Source organism: Salvelinus fontinalis, chromosome 23, assembly GCF_029448725.1.
Source record: "Salvelinus fontinalis isolate EN_2023a chromosome 23, ASM2944872v1, whole genome shotgun sequence".
In the NCBI taxonomy this organism is placed as follows: Eukaryota; Metazoa; Chordata; class Actinopteri; order Salmoniformes; family Salmonidae; genus Salvelinus; species Salvelinus fontinalis.
This window is the reverse complement of record NC_074687.1, coordinates 6,687,564-6,713,147: the sequence shown is the minus strand read 5'-3', so window position 1 is coordinate 6,713,147 and position 25,584 is coordinate 6,687,564. Positions and strand designations below refer to the sequence as shown.

The window sequence follows — 25,584 nt, the reverse complement described above, 5'->3', positions numbered from 1 at the left end:
GCACAGAAGTGTCCAACTCACCAGAACGCATAACAAAGAAAATACCGAAAATCGGAATAAACTGATATAAACTGATATAAGTCGGTTTCATTTAACTAGTTGATGATGTTTTTAACACATATTTTAAATAAATCAGCGCCGGATATATCTAACGCCTATAACGAAAGCTTTTCAGAACGCAATCCAGGGGTCCCCTTCGCGCCATGCAGAATAAAGGAAAGAGTGGTCGCGTCATTCCAACAGGTCTTGTTCGGCCTCAGATAGAGCTGTACACCCCATTCCAACTCTCACTGCCTACTGACATCTAGTGGAAGGCGTATGCAGTGCATGTAGACCCATAGATTCCATGCAAATTAATAAGCTGACCCTGGAACAGAGCCCCCGATTTCAGATTTCTCACTTCCTGGCAGGAAGTTAGCTGCAAAATGAGTTCTGTTTTACTCACAGATATAATTCAAACGGTTTTAGAAACTAGAGAGTGTTTTCTATGCAATAGTAATAATAATATGCATATTGTACGAGCAAGAATTGAGTACGAGGCAGTTTAATTTGGGAACAATTTTTTACAAAGTGAGAACAGCGCCCCCCCTATTGAGAAAAGGATATGAGCCTGGAAGGAGAGTTTACAGTCTAACCAGACACCTAGGTATTTGTAGTTGTCCACATATTCTAAGTCAGAACCGTCCAGAGTAGTGATGTTGGACGGGCAGGCAGGTGCAGGCAGCGATCGGTTGAGGAGCATGCATTTCGTTTTACTTGTATTTAAGAGCAATTGGAGGCCAGGGAAGGAGAGTTGTATGGCACTGAAGCTCGTCTGGAGGGTTGTTAACACAGTGTTCAAAGAATGACCAGAGGTATACAGAATGGTGTCGTCTGCGTAGAAGTGAATCAGAGACTCACCAGCAGCAAGAGCGACATCATTGATGTATACAGAGAAGAGAGTCGATCCAAAAATTGAACCCTGTGGCACCCCATAGAGACTGCCAGAGGCTCGGACAACAGGCCCTCTGATTTGACACAATTAAATCTATCAGAGAAGTAGTTGGTGAACCAGGCGAGGCAATCATTTGAGAAACCAAGGCTATCGAGTCTGCCGATGAGGATGTGGTGATTGATAGAGTCGAAAGCCTTGGCGAGGTCAATGAATACAGCTGCACAGTATTGTTCCTTATCGATTGCTGTTAAGATATCGTTTAGGACCTTGAGCGTGGCTGAGGTGCACCCATGACCAGCTCTGAAACCAGATTGCATAGCGGAGAAGGTATGGTGGGATTCGAAATGGTCGGTAATCTGTTTGTTGACTTGGCTTTCGAAGACCTTAGAAAGGCAGGGAAGGGTAGATATAGGTCTGTAGCAGTTTGGGTCAAGAGTGTCCCCCCCTTTGAAGAGGGGGATGACCGCAGCTGCTTTCCAATCTTTGGGAATCTATATAGATTATAGAATGTGAAGATGTTGCGAAGTCATTCAACACTTTGATTCTGGAAATCGATTGAATGTTGCATTTCATTCACAACTCTGAGAACATTGCACAAAACACTATCAGGCAAATCAATACCTCATGTAGATCAGCGTTTCCCAAACTTGGTCCTGGGGCCCCCCCTGGGTACATGTTTTTGTTTTTGCCCTAGCACTACACAGCTGATTCAAATAACCAAAGATTGATGAGTTGGTTACTTGAATCAGCTGTGTAGTGATAGGGCAAAAACAAAAACCCGTACCCAGCGGGGGCCCCAGGACCGAGTTTGGGAAACCCGGATGTAGATTAGCTCTATAGACCTACCGTTTATACTATATATGGTGACATGTAGGTAAGCCATATTTATTTGTTCAGTTCTTCCAAGGCAGTTGGGCTTTCTTGGAGGTGTTCAATTCTTGTCATGTGTAAACCCTCCTTTTTAGTGACACTCAGACACACTAACAGGGTCAATAATAGTGTTTACTAGTTGTTGAAAATCTATTTAGTCAATGTAACACTGGCTGGAGTCCCGCTGAGCTGCCTGACCAATAGAAGTGACGCAACGTTCCAAACAACCAAACTTTTTTTGAGTGGAAGACATCTGGTGCAACCGATTTACTCCAGTGAATTTTAACATACTCCGTCTCCATGGTAAAGGCCTTAGGGCAGATTCTCTCTGGACACCTACACACAGTGGGATGCTCAGACTCCCTCAAGGTAATTCATAGTTTGGTCTAGATCCTAAGTGATATTTTGGCTCCGATTATTATCACAACAAACATTATGGTTACTCCAGCATCCCATGATGTCATTAATGAACCATAGGTGATCTGTTTCAGGAGACCTGATTGGCCATCAGGGATTTGATGATATGACCTTTTCAATCTCAATCTAAACTGGCATACAATGACAGGAAACACCCTGGAGCCACACCTCTCCATCTGCTATGCCTCTTCCCTTGTTCCTTTGTCAGTCAGCACCTTAACTTCTTTGGGATAGGGGGCAGCATTTTCACTTTTGGATGAATAGCATGCCCAGAGTGAACTGCCTCCTCAGTCCCAGATGCTAATATATGCATATTATTATTAGTATTGGATACTCTGAAGTTTCTAAAACTGTTTGAATAATGTCTGTGATAAGAGAACTCATATGGCAGGCAAAAACCTGAGAAAAAATCCAAACAGGAAGTGGGAAATCTGGTTTGTAGTTTTTGAACTCAGCCCCTATCAAATTCACAGTGGGATATGGGTTATGTTGCACTTCCTACGGCTTCCACTAGATGTCAGCCGTCTTTAGAACGTCGTTTCAGTGAAGGGGGGCCGGATGGGAGCTGTTTGACTAAGGGTTCTGCCAGCAGCCTCGTTCTGTCACACGCATTTCACATGAGAAGTATCTCTCGTTCCATTGCTTTTCTACAGACAATGGAATTCTCCGGTTGGAACATTAAACATTTAAGATATAAACATCCTTAAGATTGATTCTATACTTAGTTTGACAAGTGTCTTCAACCTGTAATAACTTTTTCCGACTGGACCTGAACGCGCTTTTGGATTTGTTTACCAAACTCCCTAACAAAAGCTATTTTGACATAAATGGACATTATCGAACAAAAACATTTGTGGAACTGCAATTCCTGGGAGTGCATTCTGATGAAGATCAAAGGTAAGTGAATATTTATAATGCTATTTCAGACTAATGTTGACGGCGCAACATGGCGGATATTTCTTTTGGCTGGTTTGGGCTCGGAGCGCCGTTCTCAGATGCTTTTTCCGTATTTTTAATCTCACACAGCGGTTGCATTAAGGAGAAGTGCATCTAAAGTCCCATGCATAACACTTGAATTTATCAACATTTATTAGTATTTCTGTGAATTCATGTGGCTCTCTGCAAAATCATAGCATGTTTTTAATTACTGAACACACCAATGTAAAATTAGATTTTTGGATATAAATATGCACTTTATCAAACAAAACGTACATGTATTGTGTAACATGAAGTCCTATGAGTGTCATCTGATGATCAAAGGTTAGTGATACATTTTCTCTCTATTTGTGCTTTTTATGACCTCTTTGGCGGGAAAAATGGCAGGGTTTTTCTGTGACTTGGTGGTGACCTAACAATTGTTTGTGGAGCTTTCGCTGTAAAGCATTTTTGAAATCAGACACTGGCTGGATTAATGAGAATTGTATCTTTAAAATGGTGCCTAATACTTGTATGTGAATAATTTGATTTGTTGATTTGTATTTGGCGCCCTGCAATTTCATTGGCGAGGGGTTCTGCTAGCGGAACCCCAGTCCTAGACAGGCTAATCCCCCTCTTCTCACAGATATAGGAAAGGCATCAAGGAGAAGAAGCCGCTGGTGACTGTTGAGATGTACTCGCAATGCCTCAGGGGTTGATACAGTATGTGATGGGGCTTCCCCTACTGTTTATGTTACCCAATTACAATAAATACATGTCCACGTCAACATAAGGGGTTTAAGACAAAAGAAAAGCTATTTTTGGAGATGTTGAATATGATAATTTTATTAGACAAATACAGCATCCTGAGAAAAGCTACAAAAGTCAGTCAACCCAATTTCTATTAAACCAAGAAAAACAAAACCATTAATTTGTTCAGTCACCAACTCACTGCTAAAAACATTGAAGTAGAAGTTGATTAAGATAAATATAAAAAAAAAAAAAAATTACCAAACATTTTTAAAAAGGTTGCAGTTTCAGTGTTACTGGTAAAGCAGGAAAGCCTGGAGTCTGTAAGGGAGGAAGAGGGCTGATGTTCTGTCCAGACGAGCCTGTCCCAAACTCCTCCGAATGCAGAACCGACACAGCTGAGAAAGAGTGCAGGGACCTGGGGAGAAAGAGGTGAGGCAGTAAGGAGGTAGAACAAAGAAGGAGAAGGAAATATGTCAGACATGGAAAACATGTTGATAGCCTTCCATCAGTAGACATACTAATAGCCCACTGGGCACAGATGTAAATTCAACGTCTATTCCATGTTGGTTCAAGTTAACTTCATTGAAATGAAGTGGGAACAACGTTGATTCAAACATTGTGTTGCCAGTGGGACGTTTGGGTAGAGTCATGCATGCGTGGATGTGCGTGTGAATGCATTAATAAACAAGTATTTTCACCTCTTTTCTGTATTGTAGTTCTGACTGTACTGTTGCAAGCTGCCAGCTCCAGAGGAGTCTTCCCGTCTGAATTCCTACAACTCCCATCAGCCCCGTAGTCCATCAGAAGCTCCACCATCCTGACTTCTCCCCCTAGCACTGCAGCATGTAATGGTGTGTCATGACCACACCCACCCTGGACATCAACACCCGATTGCAGCAGTCTCTCCACACAGTCGGTGGCCTGGGCCAGACAGGCTGTGTACAAAGGGGTTCCCACACCAGGCAGCTCCAGGTCTATGTGGAATCCATGGGACAGCAACACCTCTAGACACTCCCTGTGACCTGGGGAGGGAAACAACTTTTACTGAGTACAATATTTACCATTATGCTGCATGAAATGGTCATTCTCAGTCACACTGCACATAAAATAAATCCACATGCCCACTTACCTCTCTTTGCAGCCTGGTGGATGGGTGATGCCAGGTGATGGACAGCATGTGTGTTGGGGCTGTGCTGTAGAATCAGTCTGACACAGGCAACACTCCCACTGCTGCAGGCATTGAAGAGGGGTGTGGCTCCATCAGTCGATACCATCTCCACCTGCAGACACACAGGGAGCAATCACATAAACGACTTTAGGTTAGACGCTACCTATATTGGTAAAAACAATCATTCATCACCTTTGATTCTTCCTAGTGTGAGCGAGAGAAGAAGAAAAAAAGGGTGTCCTTACATTGGCCCCATTCTCCAGTAGGAACGTGGTACAGGCGTAATGTCCTCCGAGGCAGGCCTCGTGGAGGGGAGAGACCCTGTCCATTGTCAGCATGTCCACAGGAAACCCCTGAGAGTGGAGAAGATGGAGGACTTCATGTCTATGTGAAGTGTGTTTTGTTTAGTGTCAGTATGTCATTTTTATGGCAGCTTTATACTGTAAGACATGGTTTTGACTGTCTACCTGTGAGACCAGAGTCCTCAGGATCAGGAGTCTACCCTGGTAGGCGGCATCGTGAAGAGGGGTCCTGTCTGACCACAAGTCTGTCCAAACACAGCACATCATTATCAGACAATCAACCTCCTGGACCTCAGAGACACTGAAGCCCAGTTCCTGCTCTAGTATCACAAATAAACACTACCTGGTAGAACTAAACAACCACACTGACTTCCCCTCTCTCCCCCCCAAACTGGTTGTACTAACTGTCTCGTCTCATCAATAGAAGTAAATGAATATACATCAGAAACCTGTTGGAACAGCCAGGGGAGTTCATGTGCAAATGAGAGGCACTGTAAGGGAAATGTGGTCTCACATACTACTCAAGTACTACCAGTGGTGTAAATACTTAATTACTACAGCAGTTTTTTGGGGGGGGGAAGGTAATTTATTTTGACAACTTTTACTCCACTACATTCCCAAAGAAAATAATGTACTTTTTACTCCATACACTTTCTTTGACACCAAAGTACTTGTTACATTATGAATGCTTAAGAGGACAGGAAAATTGTTAAAATCGCACACTTAAAGAGAATATCCCTGTGCATCACTGTCTCTGATTTGGCAGACTCACTAAACACAAATACTTAATTTGTAAGTTATGCCCGTGTTGGAATGTGCCCCTGACTATCTGTAAATAAAATTGTGCCATCTGATATGCCTAATAAGGAATTTTAAATGACTTATACTTTTGCCATTTAAAATCAAATGCTTTGTCTTTTACTAAGTAGTATTTTACTGGGTGACTTTACTTGAGGCATTTTCTATTAAGGTACTGTATTGTTACTCTGCATATCTACATGCTGATGTATCTGTAACATACACTACATTCAGAAAGTATTCAGACCATGACCACGTTGTTACATTACAGCCTTATTCTAAAATAGATTAAATACATTTTCCCCCCTCATCAAGCTACACACAATACCCCATAATAACAAAGCAAAAACAGATTTTTACAAATTCTATATGAAAATAAATTAAGTATTCAGACTCTTTACTTAGTACCTTGTTGAAACACCTTTGGCAGTGATTACAGCGTTGAGTCTTCTTGGGTATGACCCTACAAGCTTGGCACACCTGTATTCGGGGAGTTTCTCCCATTCTTCTTTGCAGATCTTCTCAAGCACTGTCAGGTTGAATGAGGAGCGTCGCTGCACAGATATTTTCAGGTCTCTCCAGAAATGTTTGATCGGGTTCAAGTCCAGGATCTGGCCCCTCAGAGACTTGTCCCGAAGCCCCTCCTGCGTTGTCTTGGATGTGTGCATAGGGTTGTTGTCCTGTTGGAAGGTGAACCTTTGCCCCAGTCGGAGGCCCTGAGCACTCCAGAGAAAGTTTTCATCAAGGATCTCACTGTACTTAGGATCGAGGCAAAGATGAACGAAGCTGACTAGTCTCCCAGTCCCTGCAGTTGAAAAACATCCCGCCTGATGCTGCCATCCCCATGCTTCACCATTAAGGACCGATCAGTGGAGTGCGGCAGAGATGATTGTCCTTCTGTAAGGTTCTCCCATCTCCACAGAGGAACTCTGAGTGACCATCGGGTTCTTGGTCAGTTCAGTTTGTCTTGGTGGTTGTTGGTGGTTCCAAACTTCTTTCATTTAACAATGATGGAGGCCACTGTGTTCTTTGGGCTCTTCAATGCTGCCAACATTTTTAGTACCCTTCCCCAGATCTGTGCCTGACCACACTCCTGTCTCAGCACTCTACATTCAATTCCTTCGACCTCATGGCTTGGTTCTTTCTGACATACACTGTCAACTGTGGGACCTTATATAGACAGGTGTTCGCCTTTCCAAATCATGTCCAATCAATTGAATTTACCACAGGTGGTCTCCAATCAAGTTGTAGAAACATCTCAAGGATGATCAATGGAAAAAGGATGAACCTGAGCTCAGTTTCGTGTCTCATAGCAACGGGTCTGAATACTTATGCAAATAAGGTATTTCTGTTTTTTTTAAATATTTTGTACATTTGAGGGGAAAAAATGCTTTGTCATTTTTGGGTGTTGTGTGTAAGATTGCTGAGGAAATGTGTTTATTTAACCCATTTTAGAATAAGGCTGTAGCGTAACAAAATATGGGAAAAGTTGGGGGGGAAATTGAGAAGAATGTAGTACAACTAGTTTTTTTTAGATTGCCTTGATTCTGTCGCGAACTCACATACCGAGTGCTCAACGTGTTTGGTGTAAGATTAAGCGAAGGTTTCCGGCCATCGCTAAGGCACGGTAATAATGGCACAAGCCAATCAAAGGTTGTAACACGGAACCCAAGCTGGCTGCGCGCTTGCGCCATCGTGTATAAATGTATTTTGTCCCCCTACACCAAACGCGATCACGACACGCAGGTTAAAATATCAAAACAAGCTGTTGTTTTGATATTTTAACCTGCGTATCGTGATAGCGCAGCCGGTTTGGGTTTCGTGTTAAAGCCCCAAGGCATCTCTACCCCCAATGCTACAATTTATGTTAAGTGATCCCAGTGGTCGCTCAGGGTAGCCCTCATATCCATTCGTTTACTACTAGGATATGCTGAACAACACCTCTCCTGCTTGTCTGCCTGCGGTGCTCCCACAGATTCAGAGATCCATGTAATGCATCAGCAGCGGGTAATCTGATTTCCAATGACTACACCGGCAATGCTAATGTTTTCATCCTAAATGTAACAGTCTCTCACATCTATGTCCCATGGAGAAGCAGTAGGCTACAGGCTAACATCACAAATATATCTTATCAATTTCTACACCCCCTCATGCAAATATGTTTGTCTCTCTGTGGGGTGAATGGTTAAACGGAAGATGGGAAATGGACTGAAATAAAAGTGTGCACTGTGTGGCGCACATGAATGGTTTCAGAAGTGTGTGTGTCTGTGGACGTGATTAACTATACCCCCCCCCCCCCCCCCCCCCCGCGATGATGTCACTACACGAGAAAAACAACATTTTCAAAAATTTCTAAAAACCTGTTTTTGCTTTGTCATTACGTGGTATTGTGTGTAGATTGATGAGGAACATTTGTAATTTAATACATTTTCGAATAAGACTAATGTAACAAAATGTGGAAAAATTGAAGGGGTCTGAATACTTTCCAAATGCACTGTATCTTTACTTTTACTTAAGTATGGGAACTGGTTACTTTTTCCACTACTGGGTATTACTAAACTAGACTTTGGTTCCCTTACTTTCACTAAGAAAATGATATGCAGTATATTTATTCAGGACATACATCAGTCGGCTACCTACTGTGCACAGATATCAGTTCAATGTTTAGTTTTGATTTACATTTGATTGGATTTGTCAACAAAAATATTTCACCATGTCATTGGATTTATGTTTTTTAAAAATACAAAATTCCCTTAAGTTGTTTACTTTTGTTCTTCAAATCCAATCAGTTTTCCACGTGGATTCAACGTCATCACATAAAAGATTTGTGTTGAAATTACATGTAAACAACATTGAATCAACCAGTAGGTAGACAGTATTCTTCATCTAAAAACACACACCAATATATCTTGACCTAACTGCTCTCTCTTTCCATTTTCTCTCATCGCCTCAACCAACTTCCTGAAATATCTGAAACAACTCTGGTTCTCAACTCTTAGGAAAACATACTGTATAATGTGTTTATTCAGGACACCAACCTTCTCTGTTGAACACCAATACCACAGACAAAAGCACAGAACACACTGAAGATCTCTTGGCCTCTCTCAAATCGTAAGTGTAACTTTCTTGCTCTCACAGAACACAAACTTGCTAAACAGTATTTACTTTGTCAAAGCAGCAGAAGAAAAAGAGAAAACCATACCAGCCATGAGCGAGTTGCATGCCAGTCCACCATAGATGTGGAAGGGTCCCCTCCAAGGCCGACTGCACAGGGCAATCTCCGTCTGCACACCAGCCATGGTCAAACAACAGCAGCCTCCTCCACAGTGAATGAACCAGCTATGGGTGGGATCCACAAACCTGTCTGCCCACTGCTGGCCTTCCCAGACCTCTTATCAGGCCCCAAGCTACCTCCTCCCCCAACCCTGAGGAAAGGAGTACCACCCCTACAACCCCCCTTTCTGTGGAATTGGGGAACCGTTGCATGACAATAGAGGTAAGCATAGGACGGACAGACACAGACACACACAAATGGAACATCTGTGTCTATTCTGATATCTAGGTGATAAGGTGTGGTATTTCAACATGTGCAGAGGACAACCTTATGGCGTAAGAAAAAAATAATTGGATAAGGTGCGATTGAATTTAAGAAATCTGTTTAGGACTTTCTAAAAGCCCATTTTAAGAGTGGAGTAGTAAAACGATCTGCATATGTGTCTTTACATCATTCAAGTCCGGGTCACTGTTTCCTTCAGGGACATCACTTCAAAACAGCCAGTCAAAACATGGTGCCTGTAGTACATCCACATTGGAATGTGAATAGTTGGCTATTTTGAAAGTAAAAACTTGTTTTTACCAAACCGTGGTTCAGTCTTCACAGTCTGAATGAGGGCTACATAACATACCATATTGACTTTTCAAACTTGTTCTAAAACTATTGAGCTAGATTAGTATGTTACATGTATAGGGGTGCTGGGTGTGTCCAGCCCCTCTGGAACCTCCCTTGCATACAGTACTCTCTCCTACATCTCTTTGAAACATTTGACCCTCATGAATACCTTAAAACCACTTTAGGCAGAAAATGTGTTTCTATAGTGACAACAATGATGCTATTTACCCAGACTACAACCCTAACGATGTGTGAATGGTGCACTACCCTCACCCTTGAAAAGATAGGAATGCCATTCCTACTTCCTCCCCTTTCATTGCTATGTGTTTCGTCTGGCAAGATATTAACAGTGAAAACTGTGATGTTTTTGTTCCAGGACGTACAAGAAGTTTGAGGCCCTAGCTATTGAAAATCCATGATCAGAAAAAAGGGTGATAAAATAGGTCATCCTGAAACAGACTTTACTTTCCTTATGTCCATCATAGGTCAAGGTTCAGGAATCAGTGCATCATCAGGGTACACACAGCCTTAAGCATGAGCTCACAAACATTTGTAAAAAATAAACAATCTCCAAAGGAGAAGAACCACCCAACAAAGACATTGGCAAAGCATGATATGAGTAAAAAAGTTAAACAGCAGAGAACTACAAAAAATGAAATTCAAGCACAAAAGGACAAGGAAGGGAACTTGGTTAGTGGGTGGTGTTGAAATACAAAACTATGCTATTAGACTCCCCTTAAAGTTTATACTGCTGTCTATGGCAACCAGTGGCATTCATTGTGGCATTTTTGTAATAACGGTATACCCCCAACCTCCTTCCTTAATCAAATAATTATCTGTGAACCTATATCCTTCTTTATTCAGTGCAAAGCATTGATAAAGAAATTTAAATACAAAAACTAGGAGTGGAACATTAGTGCTTCAGTTTTGTAGTTCATTCCGGGGTTACAAAGAATAAAAAGTATATCTATAACCGTCTTAACCTGAGCAAGAACACTCATCCTATTGTAAACATCAGGGTTCCCCTTAAAACATTCTGCAATGAGTGGTCAGTATCCACAGGTGATTAGGTGTTGGGTCAGAGGTCAAGTTAAGATTTTTTTAAGCAGTTATATTAAGGTTGAGGATAAGGAGTTGTGTTTGCTTGGAGTTATCATCATAGCTTGGTCTTTTGACCACCTGGCTCCTCCTTTGTCAACATGGCACTTTTAGAGTGAGTTCCTTTCCTATCGCCCAAGCCCTGCCTCCACAGCCCCTGGGGGCCCGTGGCGTCCATGGCAACGTCTATGAGGCAGTCTGGGAGGAGCCAGCGGAGAAGGATCAGGAAGAGGAAGTCGAGGACAGCGAAGAAGGCAAAGATGGAGCCTGCCACAGGGCCACAGTGGGTTCTCAATCTGAGCAGCCGTCTGTCAAGAGGAAGAACCTTCTCCCCAGCCACACGGTCATACACCTGACAGAACAGAGAGAAGATACACACACATAGTGTTAGTATCAATGAATTAAATCTCATCAATATCCCAGTCTGTGTCAATTAAAGGTATTACGGCAGTGTATCACAGTCTAGATTTAGGAAACATACAAAATATATTACGCATGTATGAGCCTACCTTCTCTGTCCTCTCTGCGACATTCCTCCAGGTGTAGAGGGTGCAGACGTGGGCGTGGATGGAAGCTGGGGAGGCGACGCTGCCAGATCGTTGCCTAGCGATGACACTGTCCAGGCCGGCACAAAGAGAACGCACGGTGGGCTCACACAGGGTGATCAGATCCTCAGGCAGAACCTCAGGGATCCCTCCAACACGCGTACTTACCACCTACACACACACTTCCATGAACCTCATTAACCACACACATACTCAATGACAAAATTCCCAGACCCATATGCATTGGGTGCATAACCCGATTAGGATGTACACTCACGGCGCTTGTGGTAATATGGTAATTCATATTAAAAGTTGAGGGTGCAACGATGTGCGGTCCTTTTTTACTGAACTCTGATGTGCACTTTGAAGATGTTAGAATAACTATCCACATTAACTTTTCCTTAGACAACAAGACCAGTAACAAACAACAAAATCACTAGTCTGTCAATCTACTATAGTAGAAATGTTTCGTTCTGTAATGCAATTAGCAGGAAAACAGCGTTGTCCAAAGCGCACCGCACATGAGTGATTTCATGTGACAGAGATGAAAATATCCATTAGAAATGTAGAAAGAGGGGAGATGTAATATGCAACAACTAACATGTGTTGCTAATAGGATTGTGCATTTGGCTAATGGACAATGAAAGAAAGAAAGGATTTTAAATAATTGCCTCTACGGATATGGTCTGATTTTGGCTAGGCTACTTTGAAGCATGGTAAGACATGCCTCATAATATGTAGTAAAACTTTCAGATTTCAAACAATAAAGTATATGTTTTCAAAATGGATACTGCCTCCAGCTCATTGCAAAGTGGTGTGTGTCACGTTGATTGATTCCATTGCATATGCATTTAATGTTTGTGATGTTTTAGCAGTAGCTCTTGCGCTGTCTGACAGATTTTCCGCTCAGACTCTGTATCTGTATGCTGTACACGTGATAAATAAGATACATAACGAATATAATGTACACATGCGCCAATTTAAATCCACAAAATGTTGCGAATGAACCTAAAGACCTATAAGCAGGACCAGCCAAATGTATTTACATCAACCGGTATTTACAGCAATAAATTGGCTAAAAAGTATTATTTCTCTTCTGCCAGACAACTGGCCTGCAGCAATTGTATTTATCAGCATTTGTATAATTTTTTTGTTTTGCCAAAAAGCCAGCTCTAAATAGCTATTAACAGTACAACCACCTTCTAGTTTGTGTCCAGGTATGGGCAAGAGGATGAATATCGATTAATATTCAGTAGGCAAACAGACCTGTAGTCCACAGCTGGCCCCCTCCACTATAGCCATGCAGAAGGCCTCGGTCAGGGAGGTGTTGAGGAAGATATGTCCCTGGACCAAGACCCCCCGCACATCCTTATGCTCAAGGGCCCCCAGGAGACGCACCCTGGGGAGAGAGAGAAGCAAATCAGACACATACCTACACCCACAAACATATACCAACCCACACACATCACTGTTTAATTCTACCTGTCGTGTAGCTGGTATTTTTCTCTCACTTCCTCCAACACGATTCTCTTTGGTCCCTCTCCACCAATCAGGAAATGTAGATCGGGATGTTTGAGGCACAGCTCTGGGATGATCCCTCCCAGAAGATCTATTCCTAAAACAGTGTAAAAGCAGCAGGTGAGACTTCACATTCCTACAATCATATCTACAGGCTTTATTTATTGATAAACGACAAGCGCACATAGTTCATCTTTTTGCTATGTGGGGTCTACATTTATCATTATATAGTCTCACCCCTCCTTACCTTTACGATAAACGAGGCGGCTGACCACTACGATGGTGATCCTGTCGTCATAGCGCTGGGAAGGGTCGGGGGTGAAGTCTGTGGGGTCGACAGCGTTGGGGATGACAGAAACAATCTCGGGGTCAAGTGCTGCCCTAAGCACGGTGTTCTCCTTACTGGTGTACGACACGCACACAATGTGATTGGTGTCGCACAGAGACACCGTCAGCAGCTTATTGGTCAGCACTGAGCTAACATCAGCAAAACCAAAGAGGGAGTGGTCAGTAAACACCTGTAAACAGACAACAACTTTTAGTTATTTATACTAAATGGACACACAAAAACTATTTTAGGAACTCTATATGCTCTCATCTTGCTCTAGGATGCGCCTGCAATGGCATCATCTTCCCTAAAGTGCACCACTTTCGGTCAAAATTGGCTTAGTTTCACCACACACAACTCTGTTAAGACTGCTACCCACAACTCTGTTAAGACTGCTACCCACAACTCTGTTAAGACTGCTACCCACAACTCTGTTAAGACTGCTACCCACAACTCTGTTAAGACTGCTACCCACAACTCTGTTAAGACTGCTACCCACAACTCTGTTAAGACTGCTACCCACAACTCTGTTAAGACTGCTACCCACAACTCTGTTAAGACTGCTACCCACAACTCTGTTAAGACTGCTACCCACAACTCTGTTAGACTGCTACCCACCGTGTTGAGGCCCATGGTCTTGGCGTGGAACAATGCATCGTGGCCCATGGCGGAGAAGGAGCTGTGGGCGTGCACCACGGTGATACGCTCCCTGACAAACACGCAGCGCAGCAGCGGCAGGCTGTGGAAGCAGGTGGTAGCAGTGGACTGGTTGTACATCACCTGCAGGGGCAGGTAGTACACCTTGAGCCCGTTGGTCAGGTAGCGGACCCCCTTTCTGCAGCCATAGGCATGGGTGGCGATCACCACCTTGTGACCCTTCTCTATCAGACACTGAGACAGCTGGTAGATGTGGCTCTCCACCCCACCCATGTTGGGGTAAAAAAAGTCTGACACCATGCAGATGTTGTGCTTCCTGGCAGGGGCCTGGGGAGCCACTGTGAGCCCATCAGGGTGTCTGTTGGCTGGGGGAGCGTGGACAGCTGCCCCCCTCCTTCGCTGGCCCATGGTGGTGGAGTTATATGGTGGTGTGCGTCACTCATACAGGCGTCTTACATTTAGAGCAACCATGCACCTGAGTAGACAATGAAATAAACATTACAACGGATAGCTACAACTACACAATCTGCCCAGATTAACCTAGGACTTGATCTAACTACAACATACACTTTGGTAATGAAGTTTATGGAAAGGTTATCTATGAATAAGCAGTTGCAAGTAAGCTAGCAAGTCGAGGAATTATCTTTGTAGTGGCTTGGACAACGATTCCCATAGATAACCGATTAATTTGTGGCTTGGAGGTAGCATGCTAACGTAGCTCGCAAGTTAGAAATGAGGCTAGGTAAGCTAGCTAGTATGTTTGCTGTAATGCTTCCGAGAACATTTAGATGATTGGGACTTGAGAGACTACGACCTTACCTTCAAAACAAAGCGAAATTGTTTTTTGTTTGATATAAACCTACATTTTGTCTCAGTCCATCTTCATTCAAATTTCTGTCAATCAAAACAACCTCTTCACTTCCTGGTCCGCTTCAGATAGTCTTCTTCTTCTTTCTTTTCTTCTTCTTCTTCTAGAATCTGGTGTTATTGCTGCCTCCTGCTGTAGTAGTCAGGAATAGCCTCGCTGCCTCTGGTGCGTTCAACACCTGGGTTGGGGTCCAAACACTTAAAAGTTCAGTCCAAACACTTAAAAGACACACCCTTGTCCGCTTACCCTCGCCTTATGCCCTTGGGGGAATCCCCGTCGCCATCTTGGAGGGTGGTTTAAATGATTAGCCAAGCAAGGGAAGTTTGCAATGTAAGCCACTCAGCCCTCGTTTTTAGTCGGCTTTGCAAGTGTACAATTATGTTCACTACGGCCTGAAACTCCCCATAATTCAATTCACGATTGTACATCCTGCTAAGAAAAGTCTGTGAAAATGTTAAAACAACATCAATGGAGAGGTCAACATACAAGTGTAAGTAAAAACGAATAGACATTAAGGTAGACATTTTAAGGTAGACATTCAAATAAGTTAGACATTTTGCTACTACATAAAAAGTAAATATGTTTTTGTTTGGTTATCTTTTGGAAATTGTATAAATAAAACATTTTCCTTCAGAAGTTCCAGCTAGGCAGGCTAATGTTAGTTAGCTAATTAATTTGCTAGCTATCATACAGTAGGCATATTTTAATAATGATATTTTTAATATAAGTAGACATGCACTCATAATTGACTGTAGCCCATATAAACCACCCACAAACTACCGGTGGCTGAAAACAAAATCATAGTGGGATGAACGAGTGACGAATTTCCGGCCAAAGGTGGTCCATTTAAAAATCATTCCTTCCTCCCTCACCCCTTGCCCTGCAAGTGTATACTTGTCAGACATCATGATACGTCATCAGAAGTGTCCACTTCATTTTATGTCTTAGGGGATGGGGTGTGTCTTTAAAAGTGTTTGGACCGCAACCGTTGTGTTAATGTCTTCAGTTCAACAAGGCGCAACATGGCAAGACTTCCTGGAACGCTTGTGTTAATGTCTTCAGTTCAACAAGGCGCAACATGGCAAGACTTCCTGGAACGCTTGTGTTAATGTCTTCAGTTCAACAAGGCGCAACATGGCAAGACTTCCTGGAACGCTTGTGTTAATGTCTTCAGTTCAACAAGGCGCAACATGGCAAGACTTCCTGGAACGCTTGTGTTAATGTCTTCAGTTCAACAAGGCGCAACATGGCAAGACTTCCTGGAACGCTTGCGAAGCTGACCAGGCCCGCGTTTGGAGTTTGAGAAGTCAATTAGAGAAGTGAACAATTCTATTTTAGATGGTAATTTCCTCAATCTTAAAGCACAACCTAGATTCGAGCCAATATATTAAGTAGTTGAACATGTTATTACTCCAGCCTCGTAAAAGAGACAAACTGAAACATTTACATTTTCGTCAAAAACAACTTTATATCGTAGGAGTGTCTTTGATTTGATGGCTTAGACATGGGCAGTTCGGTACGAGATGACCGTTGGACCCGAAGACATGTTTATCTGCATGACATCGCCATGACATCGCCTACAAGCTTGATCTGGGATTTCTATTGGAGAATAAGTTTCTGCCTATATACTGTACTATCTTTGATATCAGTGACATCCAAATAGTTACTACAAATATTACAAGTTATTTCTCGTGTAGGCTGCTATCCTACTCAAACTAAAATCAATTGGGATGGAAGAAATTGGACATGGTGACCAAATCCAGAAGTTATTTCTGCCCCGCCCATCGAAATAAACTACTTTATTTTACAAGTTTTAACTAGCTCCATGCTGCTGACATTGCCAAAAAAAACGACCTGGGAAAGGTTTAACAGGAGGACTGAATGATGTCACCATTGCCCTTGATACTAAGCAATGTTGTGCTATTTTTATTGACTTGGCCAAAGCTTTTGATACAGTAGACCATTCCATTCTTGTGGGCCGGCTTAGGAGTATTGGTGTCTCTGAGGGGTCTTTGGCCTGGTTCGCTAACTATCTCTCTCAAAGAGAGCAGTGTATAAGGTCAGAATATCTGCTGTCTCAGCCACTGCTTGTCACCAAGGGAGTACCCCAAGGATCGATCCCATGCCCCACGCTCTTCTCAATTTACATCAACAACATAGTTCAGGCAGTAGGAAGCTGTCTCATCCATTTATATGCAGATGATATAGTCTTATACTCAGCTGGCCAGTCCCCGGATTTTGTGTTAAACACTCTACAACAATGCTTTCTTAGTGTCCAACAAGCGTTCACTGCCCTTAACCTTGTTGGGAACACCTCCAAAAAAAAGGTAATGTGGTTTGGGAAGAATCTCACCTCTACCTTACCTGACACCCTAGACCCATTTCAATTTGCTTATAGCCCCAATATATCCACAGACGATGCAATCGCCATTGCACTGCACACTGCCCTATCCCATCTGGACAAGATGAATACCAATGTAAGAATGCTGTTCATTGACTATAGCTCAGTATTCAACACCATAGTACCCAGTATTCAACACCATGACACCACAGTACCCTCCAAGCTCATCATTAAGCTGGTTACAGGAAAATAACCTCTCACCCAACGTCAACAAAACAAAGGAGCTGATCGTGGACTTCAGGAAACAACAGAGGGAGCACCGCCCCTATCCACATCGACGGGACCGCAGTGGAGAAGGTGGAAAGTTTTAAGTTCCTCGGCGTACACATCACTGACAAACTGAAATGGTCCACCCACACAGACAGTGTTGTGAAGAAGGCGCAGTAGCGCCTCTTTAACCTCAGGAGGCTGAAGAAATTTGACTTGTCACCCAAAACTCTGACAAATGTTTACAGATGCACAATTGAGAGCATTCTGTCGGGCTGTATCACAGCCTGGTACGGCAACTGCCCCGCCCTCAACCGCAAGGCTCTCCAGAGGGTGGTGTGGTCTACACAACGCATCACCGGAGGCAAACTACCTGCCCTCCATGACACCTGCAGCACCCGATGTCACAGGAAGGCCAAAAAGATCATCAAGGACATCAAGGACTGTTCATACTGCTACCATCTAGAAGGCGAGGTCAATACAGGTGCATCAAAGCTGGGGCAAGAGACTGAAAAACAGCTTCTATCTCAAGGCCATCAGACTGCTAAACAGCAATCACTAACTTAGAGAGGCTGCTGACTACATTGAGACCCAGTCACTGGCCACTTTAATAAATGGATCACTAGTCACTTTATACAATGCACTCTAAATAATGGCACTTTAATAATGTTTACATATCTTACATTACCCATATCACATGTATATTCTGTATTTTAATATCTATTGCACCTTGCCTATGCTGCTCGGCCATCGCTCATCCATATACTTACATGTACATATTCTCATTCACTCCTTTAGATTTGTGTGTATTAGGTAGTTGTTGGGGAATTGTTAGATAACTTGTTAGATATTTCTGCACTGCCGGAACTAGAAGCACAAGCGTTTCGCTACGCTCGCACTAACATCTGCTAACCATGTGTATGTGACAAATACAATTTGATTTGTCTGTTTCCAATAATGTTTGTACCATGTTTTCTGCTGCTGTCATGTTGTGTTGCTACCATGTGGTTGTCATGTGGTGTTGCCGCTATGCTATGTTGTCTTAGGTCTCTCTTTATGTAGTATTGTGGTGTCTCTCTTGTCATGATGTTTGTTTTGTCCTATATTCTTATTTTTAATCCCAGCCCCCATCCCCGCAGGAGGCCTTTTGGTAGGCCGTCATTGTAAATAAGAATTTGTTCTTAACTGACTTGTGTCGTGTAAGTTCTAAAGAATCAACGCTCATGAATATTACCAGTCACAAAATTCAGACATTAGCTTCCTCCTCATGAGTCATTGTCAACCCATCTGCTTCACATGTTATCTTAATGATTTATAGGACAGTGATCAGAAAAGAGGAACTGATGCTGGTAATCTTTGTCACACAATTCACGAGACATGGGAAGTTTTTCCATAGCCTTACAAGTAATTACAGACATTGCAGCCCCAGTATCAAAAATAAAAATTATTGACTCCACAGTATGTTCCTTTTTTTACTGTAGAGTGTTTTTTAAGAAAAAATGACTCTTGTCCCTCAGCTACTTCCTCTTTCCAACTTGTGTCAACTTCCCCTTTGTCTGCCCCTGTCTCTACCTCACATCCGTCTTGATAGTCTGGATTGTACAGTGTCGTCTGTGGAGGTGGTCTTGTCATCCAGGGCGTTCCTTCTCCTCCTACTCCTGGGGCCCCCCTTGGGGTTCCTCTAACCCTCTGTCCTCCCCTGCCTCGCCTCTCCATGGTTAGCCCGTGCCTTGTTGAGCAGTGCCCTGATCCCAGTTGTTTACATAATGTCCCAGTTTTCCGCATGTGAAGCAGACTCTGTCATTCTTGGCACCCCCTCTTCCTCTAGGGGCACCTCTCTGCTGACCACCACGCCCCTTCTCAGCCTGCCCTTGATAGAATGTCAGCTGGGCAGCCTGTAACTTCTAGCCTTTCACCTCCCTCTCCTTCTTTTTCTCCTCCTGCCTCTCACCCACCTGGCGTTCTGCATGCTTGCAGTGCTGGACCACAGTGTCGATTGGCTCCGTCTCCCAACTGATGCAGGTGGTTCTGACCATTTTCTGGATCTCCTCCTTCAGTCCTCGGACTAAGAAGTCTTTCATCAAATGTCTGTATGCATCTGTGCCAGAGACCATGCCACTGTTCAGTCTGAAGCACGTCTCCAGGCGTTTTTGATAGTCCCCCAGGCAGTGATATTTCTTCTGAGTGCAATTGTTTTTTTGCTGGCCAGTCAGTCCTGGCAGGATATAACAATTTCAGCCTATCCCCAAGGCTTGTCAACTGGGTCTGGTAGGCTCCTCCTGTGTCCCATTGGAGGTTGAGGTCAAAGTCGCCCTCCATGTCTCCCCATTGCAGGCCCATCTTCTTTCTGAAAATGTGAGCCACTTCAGCAGCAGATGGCTTATACTGCCTACATATTCGTCCATTGGACTGCCAGATGGTGAAGCGTGATTCATCACTCCAGAGATAGCGTTTCCACTGCTCCAGAGTCTAATGACAGCGAGATTTACACCACTCCAGCCAGCGCTTGGCATTGCGCAGATTATTTTTACGCGCTACACGCTTCAGCACTCAGTGGTCCCATTCGGTGAGCTTTGTGGCTGAGCCGTTGTTGCTCTAGCAAGGCAGAAATTTGACAAACTGACTTCTTGGACAGGTGGCATCCTATGACAGAGCTCCATTGAAAGTCACTGAGCTCTTCAGTAATGCCATTTCACTGCCAATGTTTGTCTATGGAGAGTGCATGGTTGTGTGCTCGATTTTATATGCTGGTCAGCAATGGGTGTCGCTGAAATAGCCCAATCTACTCATTTGAAGGGGTGTCCACATACTTCAGTATTTATAGTGTATGTTATGAATTCCAATTTGTTGTGGCTCACATTAGCAAGGTGGCTAACGCTAATGTTAGCTACCCCTAGGGGTTAGGGTTAAGGTTAGGAGTTAGGCTAAAGGGTTAGGGAAGGCTTAGTTAAAAGGGTTAAGGTTAGGGGAAGGGTTAGCTAACATGCTAAGCAAGTGCAAAGTAGACAAAAAGTAGTAGTTGCAAAGTAGCTAAAATTGTCCATGATGAGATTTAACACGCAATATCTGGGTTGCTAGATGTTTGCGTTATATACCCATCCATCCACCCTCATTTCATTTTTGTCTTATCTAACTAAATAATTATCAGAATAATTTCAGTGTCCCGGATTTACCTTTAATATGTTACGTCTAGTCTATGAGAAGCTGTCCAGGCTGTAAATTTGGGTACCAGGCATGTCCATAGTCTTTCCCAAGGGAGAGGGATAACTGGGCCCACAATCTGTCTTCTCCAGTAGGTGGCATCTTTTAGTTTTTTTCACTCACCAAGAGAGGAGTTTTTGTATGGAGGTCAATGAGAGAGGGTCAAATTGAATGGCTTATTTTCTACGTGTGGCTTATTTGATCGAATAGAACTTTCGTAATGCTTAGGTTCTTACGAGGGTACTGATATATAGGACAGGTGACACCCTGGTATATCGCAGTTGTGCCTGTTCCACCCACCAACGAATTTCTGGCTATGCCACTGATCTGGTCAATATAATGGGTCATCTGTGGCTTTACCAAACTGAACCATTTAGCCTCCTTATACACATGGCTTGGGCCAAATCAGGATAAATTACATTAAATGAAAATGAGGAAAGGGTTATCTTAAGTCCATAGAAATAGGATTCACTGAAATACTCAGCCCTGGGAGATGAACGAGACAATGGTATGTGTGATGTGTAGGCGACAGTGCACTTTACCTCTCCAGTGCAAAAACAAACACAGCTGGGAGGATTAAGAGGGCCGTCATGGATATGTTTGATATCTTACACAAAACTATGTGTCTTGTTAAGCTTCACTGCTCATCTTTGCTCCCTCTCATCTGCTCTTCCTGTTTCCACTTCAGTTCCTCCCCTATTCAGACACTCAAGTATAGCTAAGTTTGCAGCAACTGGATGGAATATGCAGAAAAATGCACCAAATTCTTTATTAATCTTCAACATATAAATGCTACCAAAAATAATTTACTGCAACTTGTCACCCATGATTCAGCAAACAATATTTTGAAAGGGGAAGTAAAGTACTTTAATATGTTTTAGTTTCAATTTCCACTAACCAAAGTTAATTGTGAAGGCCAAATTACGGAGGAGGAACTTCTTGATGCAATTAAAGCCTTGAAGTCCATGAAAATTCCTGGGCTGGATGGCATACCAGTTGAGGTATATCAAACCTTTTTCCTGATGTACTAAGAGGACCGTTATTAGCATGTTTGTTAACACTTGACACCTAGCGTCATAACACATTATGACATGGTCATAACCATGTCATAATATGTCATAAAAGCTGACATAATATTGTCAGAACACTGTCAAACACATATTTACACCTGTTGTGACATATTGAGTTTTTTTATGACTGGTTATGACACCTACATAAGTGTCAACCCACATTTATTCAAATGTGTTTTTTCTCTGCCAAGAAGTTTCCTTTCGTTTGTAAGTTTGTTTCTTAAATCCTTTGTTGTAATTAATTATTTGCCATCATATTTTAAATAACTTGTTGAAAATATAGTTTGACAATGTCAAGAAGCATTATCACCATCCTGTGTCACTTTACTTGGACTGAGAAAATACACTTTATGACACTCTTGTAGTGACACAACTTGTAGACTTGTTTACGTGCTGCTGTGCGTTTTGTTGCTAACCTTAATTTGCTACCTGCCAACTTTAATGTTTTTACTTTTTAATTACTGTTTATATATTTAGTGTTTCCCTCGCTCGACTTTTTTTCATTCAACTTTTTCACTCCGGACGTTTTATCTGGACGTGGTTTGTCAGGACCTCCACCAGCCGAAGTTAAGTAGTAACATTAACATGATGCCTTCTAATTGCAGTCACTGCACTCATAATATACAGGAGAACGATCGCCTTACGTCGAGGATAGCTGTGCTGCAAGCCCAGCGTCAGACGGAATCGTTAGGCAAGGGTAATTTAAGTGTAGGAAAGGATGAAACAGCGTCTGAGTCACCAGTAAGTACAGATAGTAGTATAAATCCCCTCGCACAGTCCCCGCAGCTGGACAACTTTCTCATGGCTTCTGGGAGAAAATGCTGTAGGAATGCTCAACCGGTGTCGCTCATTCAGCTGACAGAAACAGAAACCGGTCGGAGTCTGAGGCCGAGCATTCTCTGGTCTCTACTCCTCCCGTTACGGGGTCTGAGCCGCCGAAGCCTCCCACCATTAGCTCTGACAAATGGAAAACCCTAGTCATTGGCGACTCCATTACCCGCAGTACTAGACTTAAAACGAATCATCCAGCGATCATACACTGTTTACCAGGGGGCAGGGCTACCAACGTTAAGGCTAATCTGAAGATGGTGCTTGCTAAAGCTAAAACTGGCGAGTGTAGAGAGTATAGGGATATTATTATCCACGTCGGCACCAACGATGTTAGGATGAAACAGTCAGAGGTCACCAAGCGCAACATAGCTTCAGCGTGTAAATCAGCTAGAAAGATGTCGGCATTGAGTAATTCTCTGGCCCCCTCCCAGTTAGGGGAAGTGATGAGTGTAACGGATGTGAAATGGCTAGCTAGTTAGCTGGTACGCGCTAGTAGCATTTCAATCAGTTACGTCACTTGCTTTGAGACTTAAGTAGGGTTGCCCCTTGCTCTGCAAGTGCCGCGGCCTTTGTGGAGCGATGGGTAACGACCGTGCTTCGTGGGCGACCGTTGTTGATGTGTGCAGAGGTTCCCTGGTTCGCGCCCGTGTCGGGGCGAGGGGAAGACGTAAAGTTTATACTGTGACATGAGCTCTACAGCAGAGTCTCACAACTCTAATTTTATCTACGAACATAGACAGGGCTCTAACTCCCCTAGCTCCACAATGAGATAGGGTGCAGGCCAGGCAGCAGGCTGTTAGCCAGCCTCCCAGCTTAGGGGGGTCTGCCACTAGCACGGTCAGTGTAGTCAGCTCAGCTATCCCCATTCAGACCGTGTCTGTGCCTCCACCTAGGTTGGGCAAAACTAAGCATGGCAATGTTCGCCTTAGCAATCTCACTGGAATAAAGACCTCCATTCCTGCCATTATTGAAAGAGATCGTGATACCTCACATCTTAAAATAGGGTTACTTAATGTTAGATCCCTCACTTCAAAGGCAGTTATAGTCAATGAACTAATCACAGATCATAATCTTGATGTGATTGGCCTGACTGAAACATGGCTTAAGCCTGATGAATTTACTGTGTTAAATGAGGCCTCACCTCCTGGTTACGCTAGTGACCATATCCCTCGCGCATCCCGCAAAGGTGGAGATGTGATAGCAAATTTCAATTTACAAAAACCCCCAGACATTTTTGTCTTTTAAGCTTCTAGTCATGAAATCTATGCAGCCTACTCAATCACTTTTTATAGCTACTGTTTACAGGCCTCCTGGGCCATATACAGCGTTCCTCACTGAGTTCCCTGAATTCCTATCGGACTCTGTAGTCATGGCAGATAATATTCACATTTTTTGTGATTTTAATATTCACATGGAAAAGTCCACAGACCCACTCCAAAAGGCTTTCAGACCCATCATCGACTCAGTAGGTTTTGTCCAACATGTCTCCGGACCTACTCACTGCTACAGTCATAATCTGGACCTAGTTTTGTCCCGTGGAATAAATGTTGTGGATCTTAATGTTTTTCCTCATAGTCCAGGATTATCAGACCACCATTTTATTACGTTTGCAATCGCAACAAATAATCTGCTCAGACCCCAACCAAGGATCATCAAAAGTTGTGCTATAAATTCTCGGACAACCCAAAGATTCCTAGATGCCCTTCCAGACTCCCTCCGCCTACCCAAGGACGTCAAAGTACAAAAATCAGTTAACCACCTAACTGATAAACTCAATTTAACCTTGCGCAATACCCTAGATGCAGTCGCACCCCTAAAAACAAAAAACATTTGTCATAAGAAACTAGCTCCCTGGTGTACAGAAAATACCCGAGCTCTGAAGCAAGCTTCCAGAAAATTTGAACGAAAATGGCACCATACCAAACTGGAAGTCTTCCGACTAGCTTGGAAAGACAGTACCGTACAGTACTGTGCAGTATCGAAGAGCCCTCACTGCTGCTCGATCATCCTATTTTTTTCCAACTTAATTGAGGAAAATAAGAACAATCCAAAATGTATTTTTGATACTGTTGCAAAGCTAACTAAAAAGCAGCATTATCCAAGAGAGAATGGCTTTCACTTCAGCAGTGATAAATTCATGAACTTCTTTGAGGAAAAGATCATGATCATTAGAAAGCAAATTACAGACTACTCTTTAAATCTGCGTATTCCTCCAAAGCTCAGTTGTCCTGAGTCTGCACAACTCTGCCAGGACCTAGGATCAAGGGAGACACTTAAGTGTTTTAGTACTATATCTCTTGACATAATGATGAAAATAATCATGGCCTCTAAACCTTCAAACTTTATACTGGACCCTATTCCAACTAAACTACTGAAAGAGCTACTTCCTGTGTTTGGCCCTCCTATGTTGAACATAATAAATGGCTCTCTACCCACCTGATGTGTACCAAACTCACTAAAAGTGGCAGTAATAAAGCCTCTCTTGAAAAAGCCAAACCTTGACGCAGAAAATATAAAAAAATATCATCCTATATCGAATCTCCCATTCCTCTCAAAAAAAAATGAAAAAGCTGTTACGCAGCAACTCCCTGCCATCCTGAAGACAAACAATGTATACGAAACGCTTCCGTCTGGTTTTAGACCCCATCATAGCACTGAAACTGCACTTGTGAAGGTGGTAAATTACATTTTAATGGCGTCAGACCATGGCTCTGCATCTGTCCTCGTGCTCCTAGACCTTAGTGCTGCTTTTGATACCATCGATCACCACATTCTTTTGGAGAGATTGGAAACTCAAATTGGTCTACACGGACA

General features: G+C 43.1%; 2 protein-coding genes across 3 annotated transcripts; both read right to left on the bottom strand.

Moving 5' to 3' along the window:
- Positions 1–3,021: 3,021 nt before the first annotated feature.
- On the bottom strand, positions 3,022–10,395 carry asb11 (ankyrin repeat and SOCS box containing 11). The gene is made up of 6 exons (XM_055877744.1): positions 9,360–10,395; positions 5,525–5,604; positions 5,303–5,410; positions 5,019–5,169; positions 4,588–4,911; positions 3,022–4,304 (listed from the first exon to the last, which is right to left on the bottom strand). The coding sequence occupies exons 1-6, from the start codon at positions 9,454–9,456 to the stop codon at positions 4,180–4,182; spliced, it is 885 nt and encodes a 294-aa protein (XP_055733719.1). The 5' UTR covers positions 9,457–10,395; the 3' UTR covers positions 3,022–4,179.
- Positions 10,396–10,490: 95 nt separating this feature from the next.
- Positions 10,491–15,213, bottom strand: piga (phosphatidylinositol glycan anchor biosynthesis, class A). 2 transcript variants are annotated; one of them, XM_055877742.1, is made up of 7 exons: positions 15,012–15,213; positions 14,154–14,667; positions 13,455–13,725; positions 13,172–13,304; positions 12,956–13,088; positions 11,654–11,860; positions 10,491–11,496 (listed from the first exon to the last, which is right to left on the bottom strand). In XM_055877742.1, the coding sequence occupies exons 2-7, from the start codon at positions 14,598–14,600 to the stop codon at positions 11,203–11,205; spliced, it is 1,485 nt and encodes a 494-aa protein (XP_055733717.1). In that variant the 5' UTR covers positions 14,601–14,667; positions 15,012–15,213; the 3' UTR covers positions 10,491–11,202. The 2 variants fall into 2 exon arrangements, with proteins under 2 accessions (XP_055733717.1, XP_055733718.1); XM_055877743.1 differs by having other exon boundaries at positions 15,056–15,213.
- Positions 15,214–25,584: the final 10,371 nt, after the last annotated feature.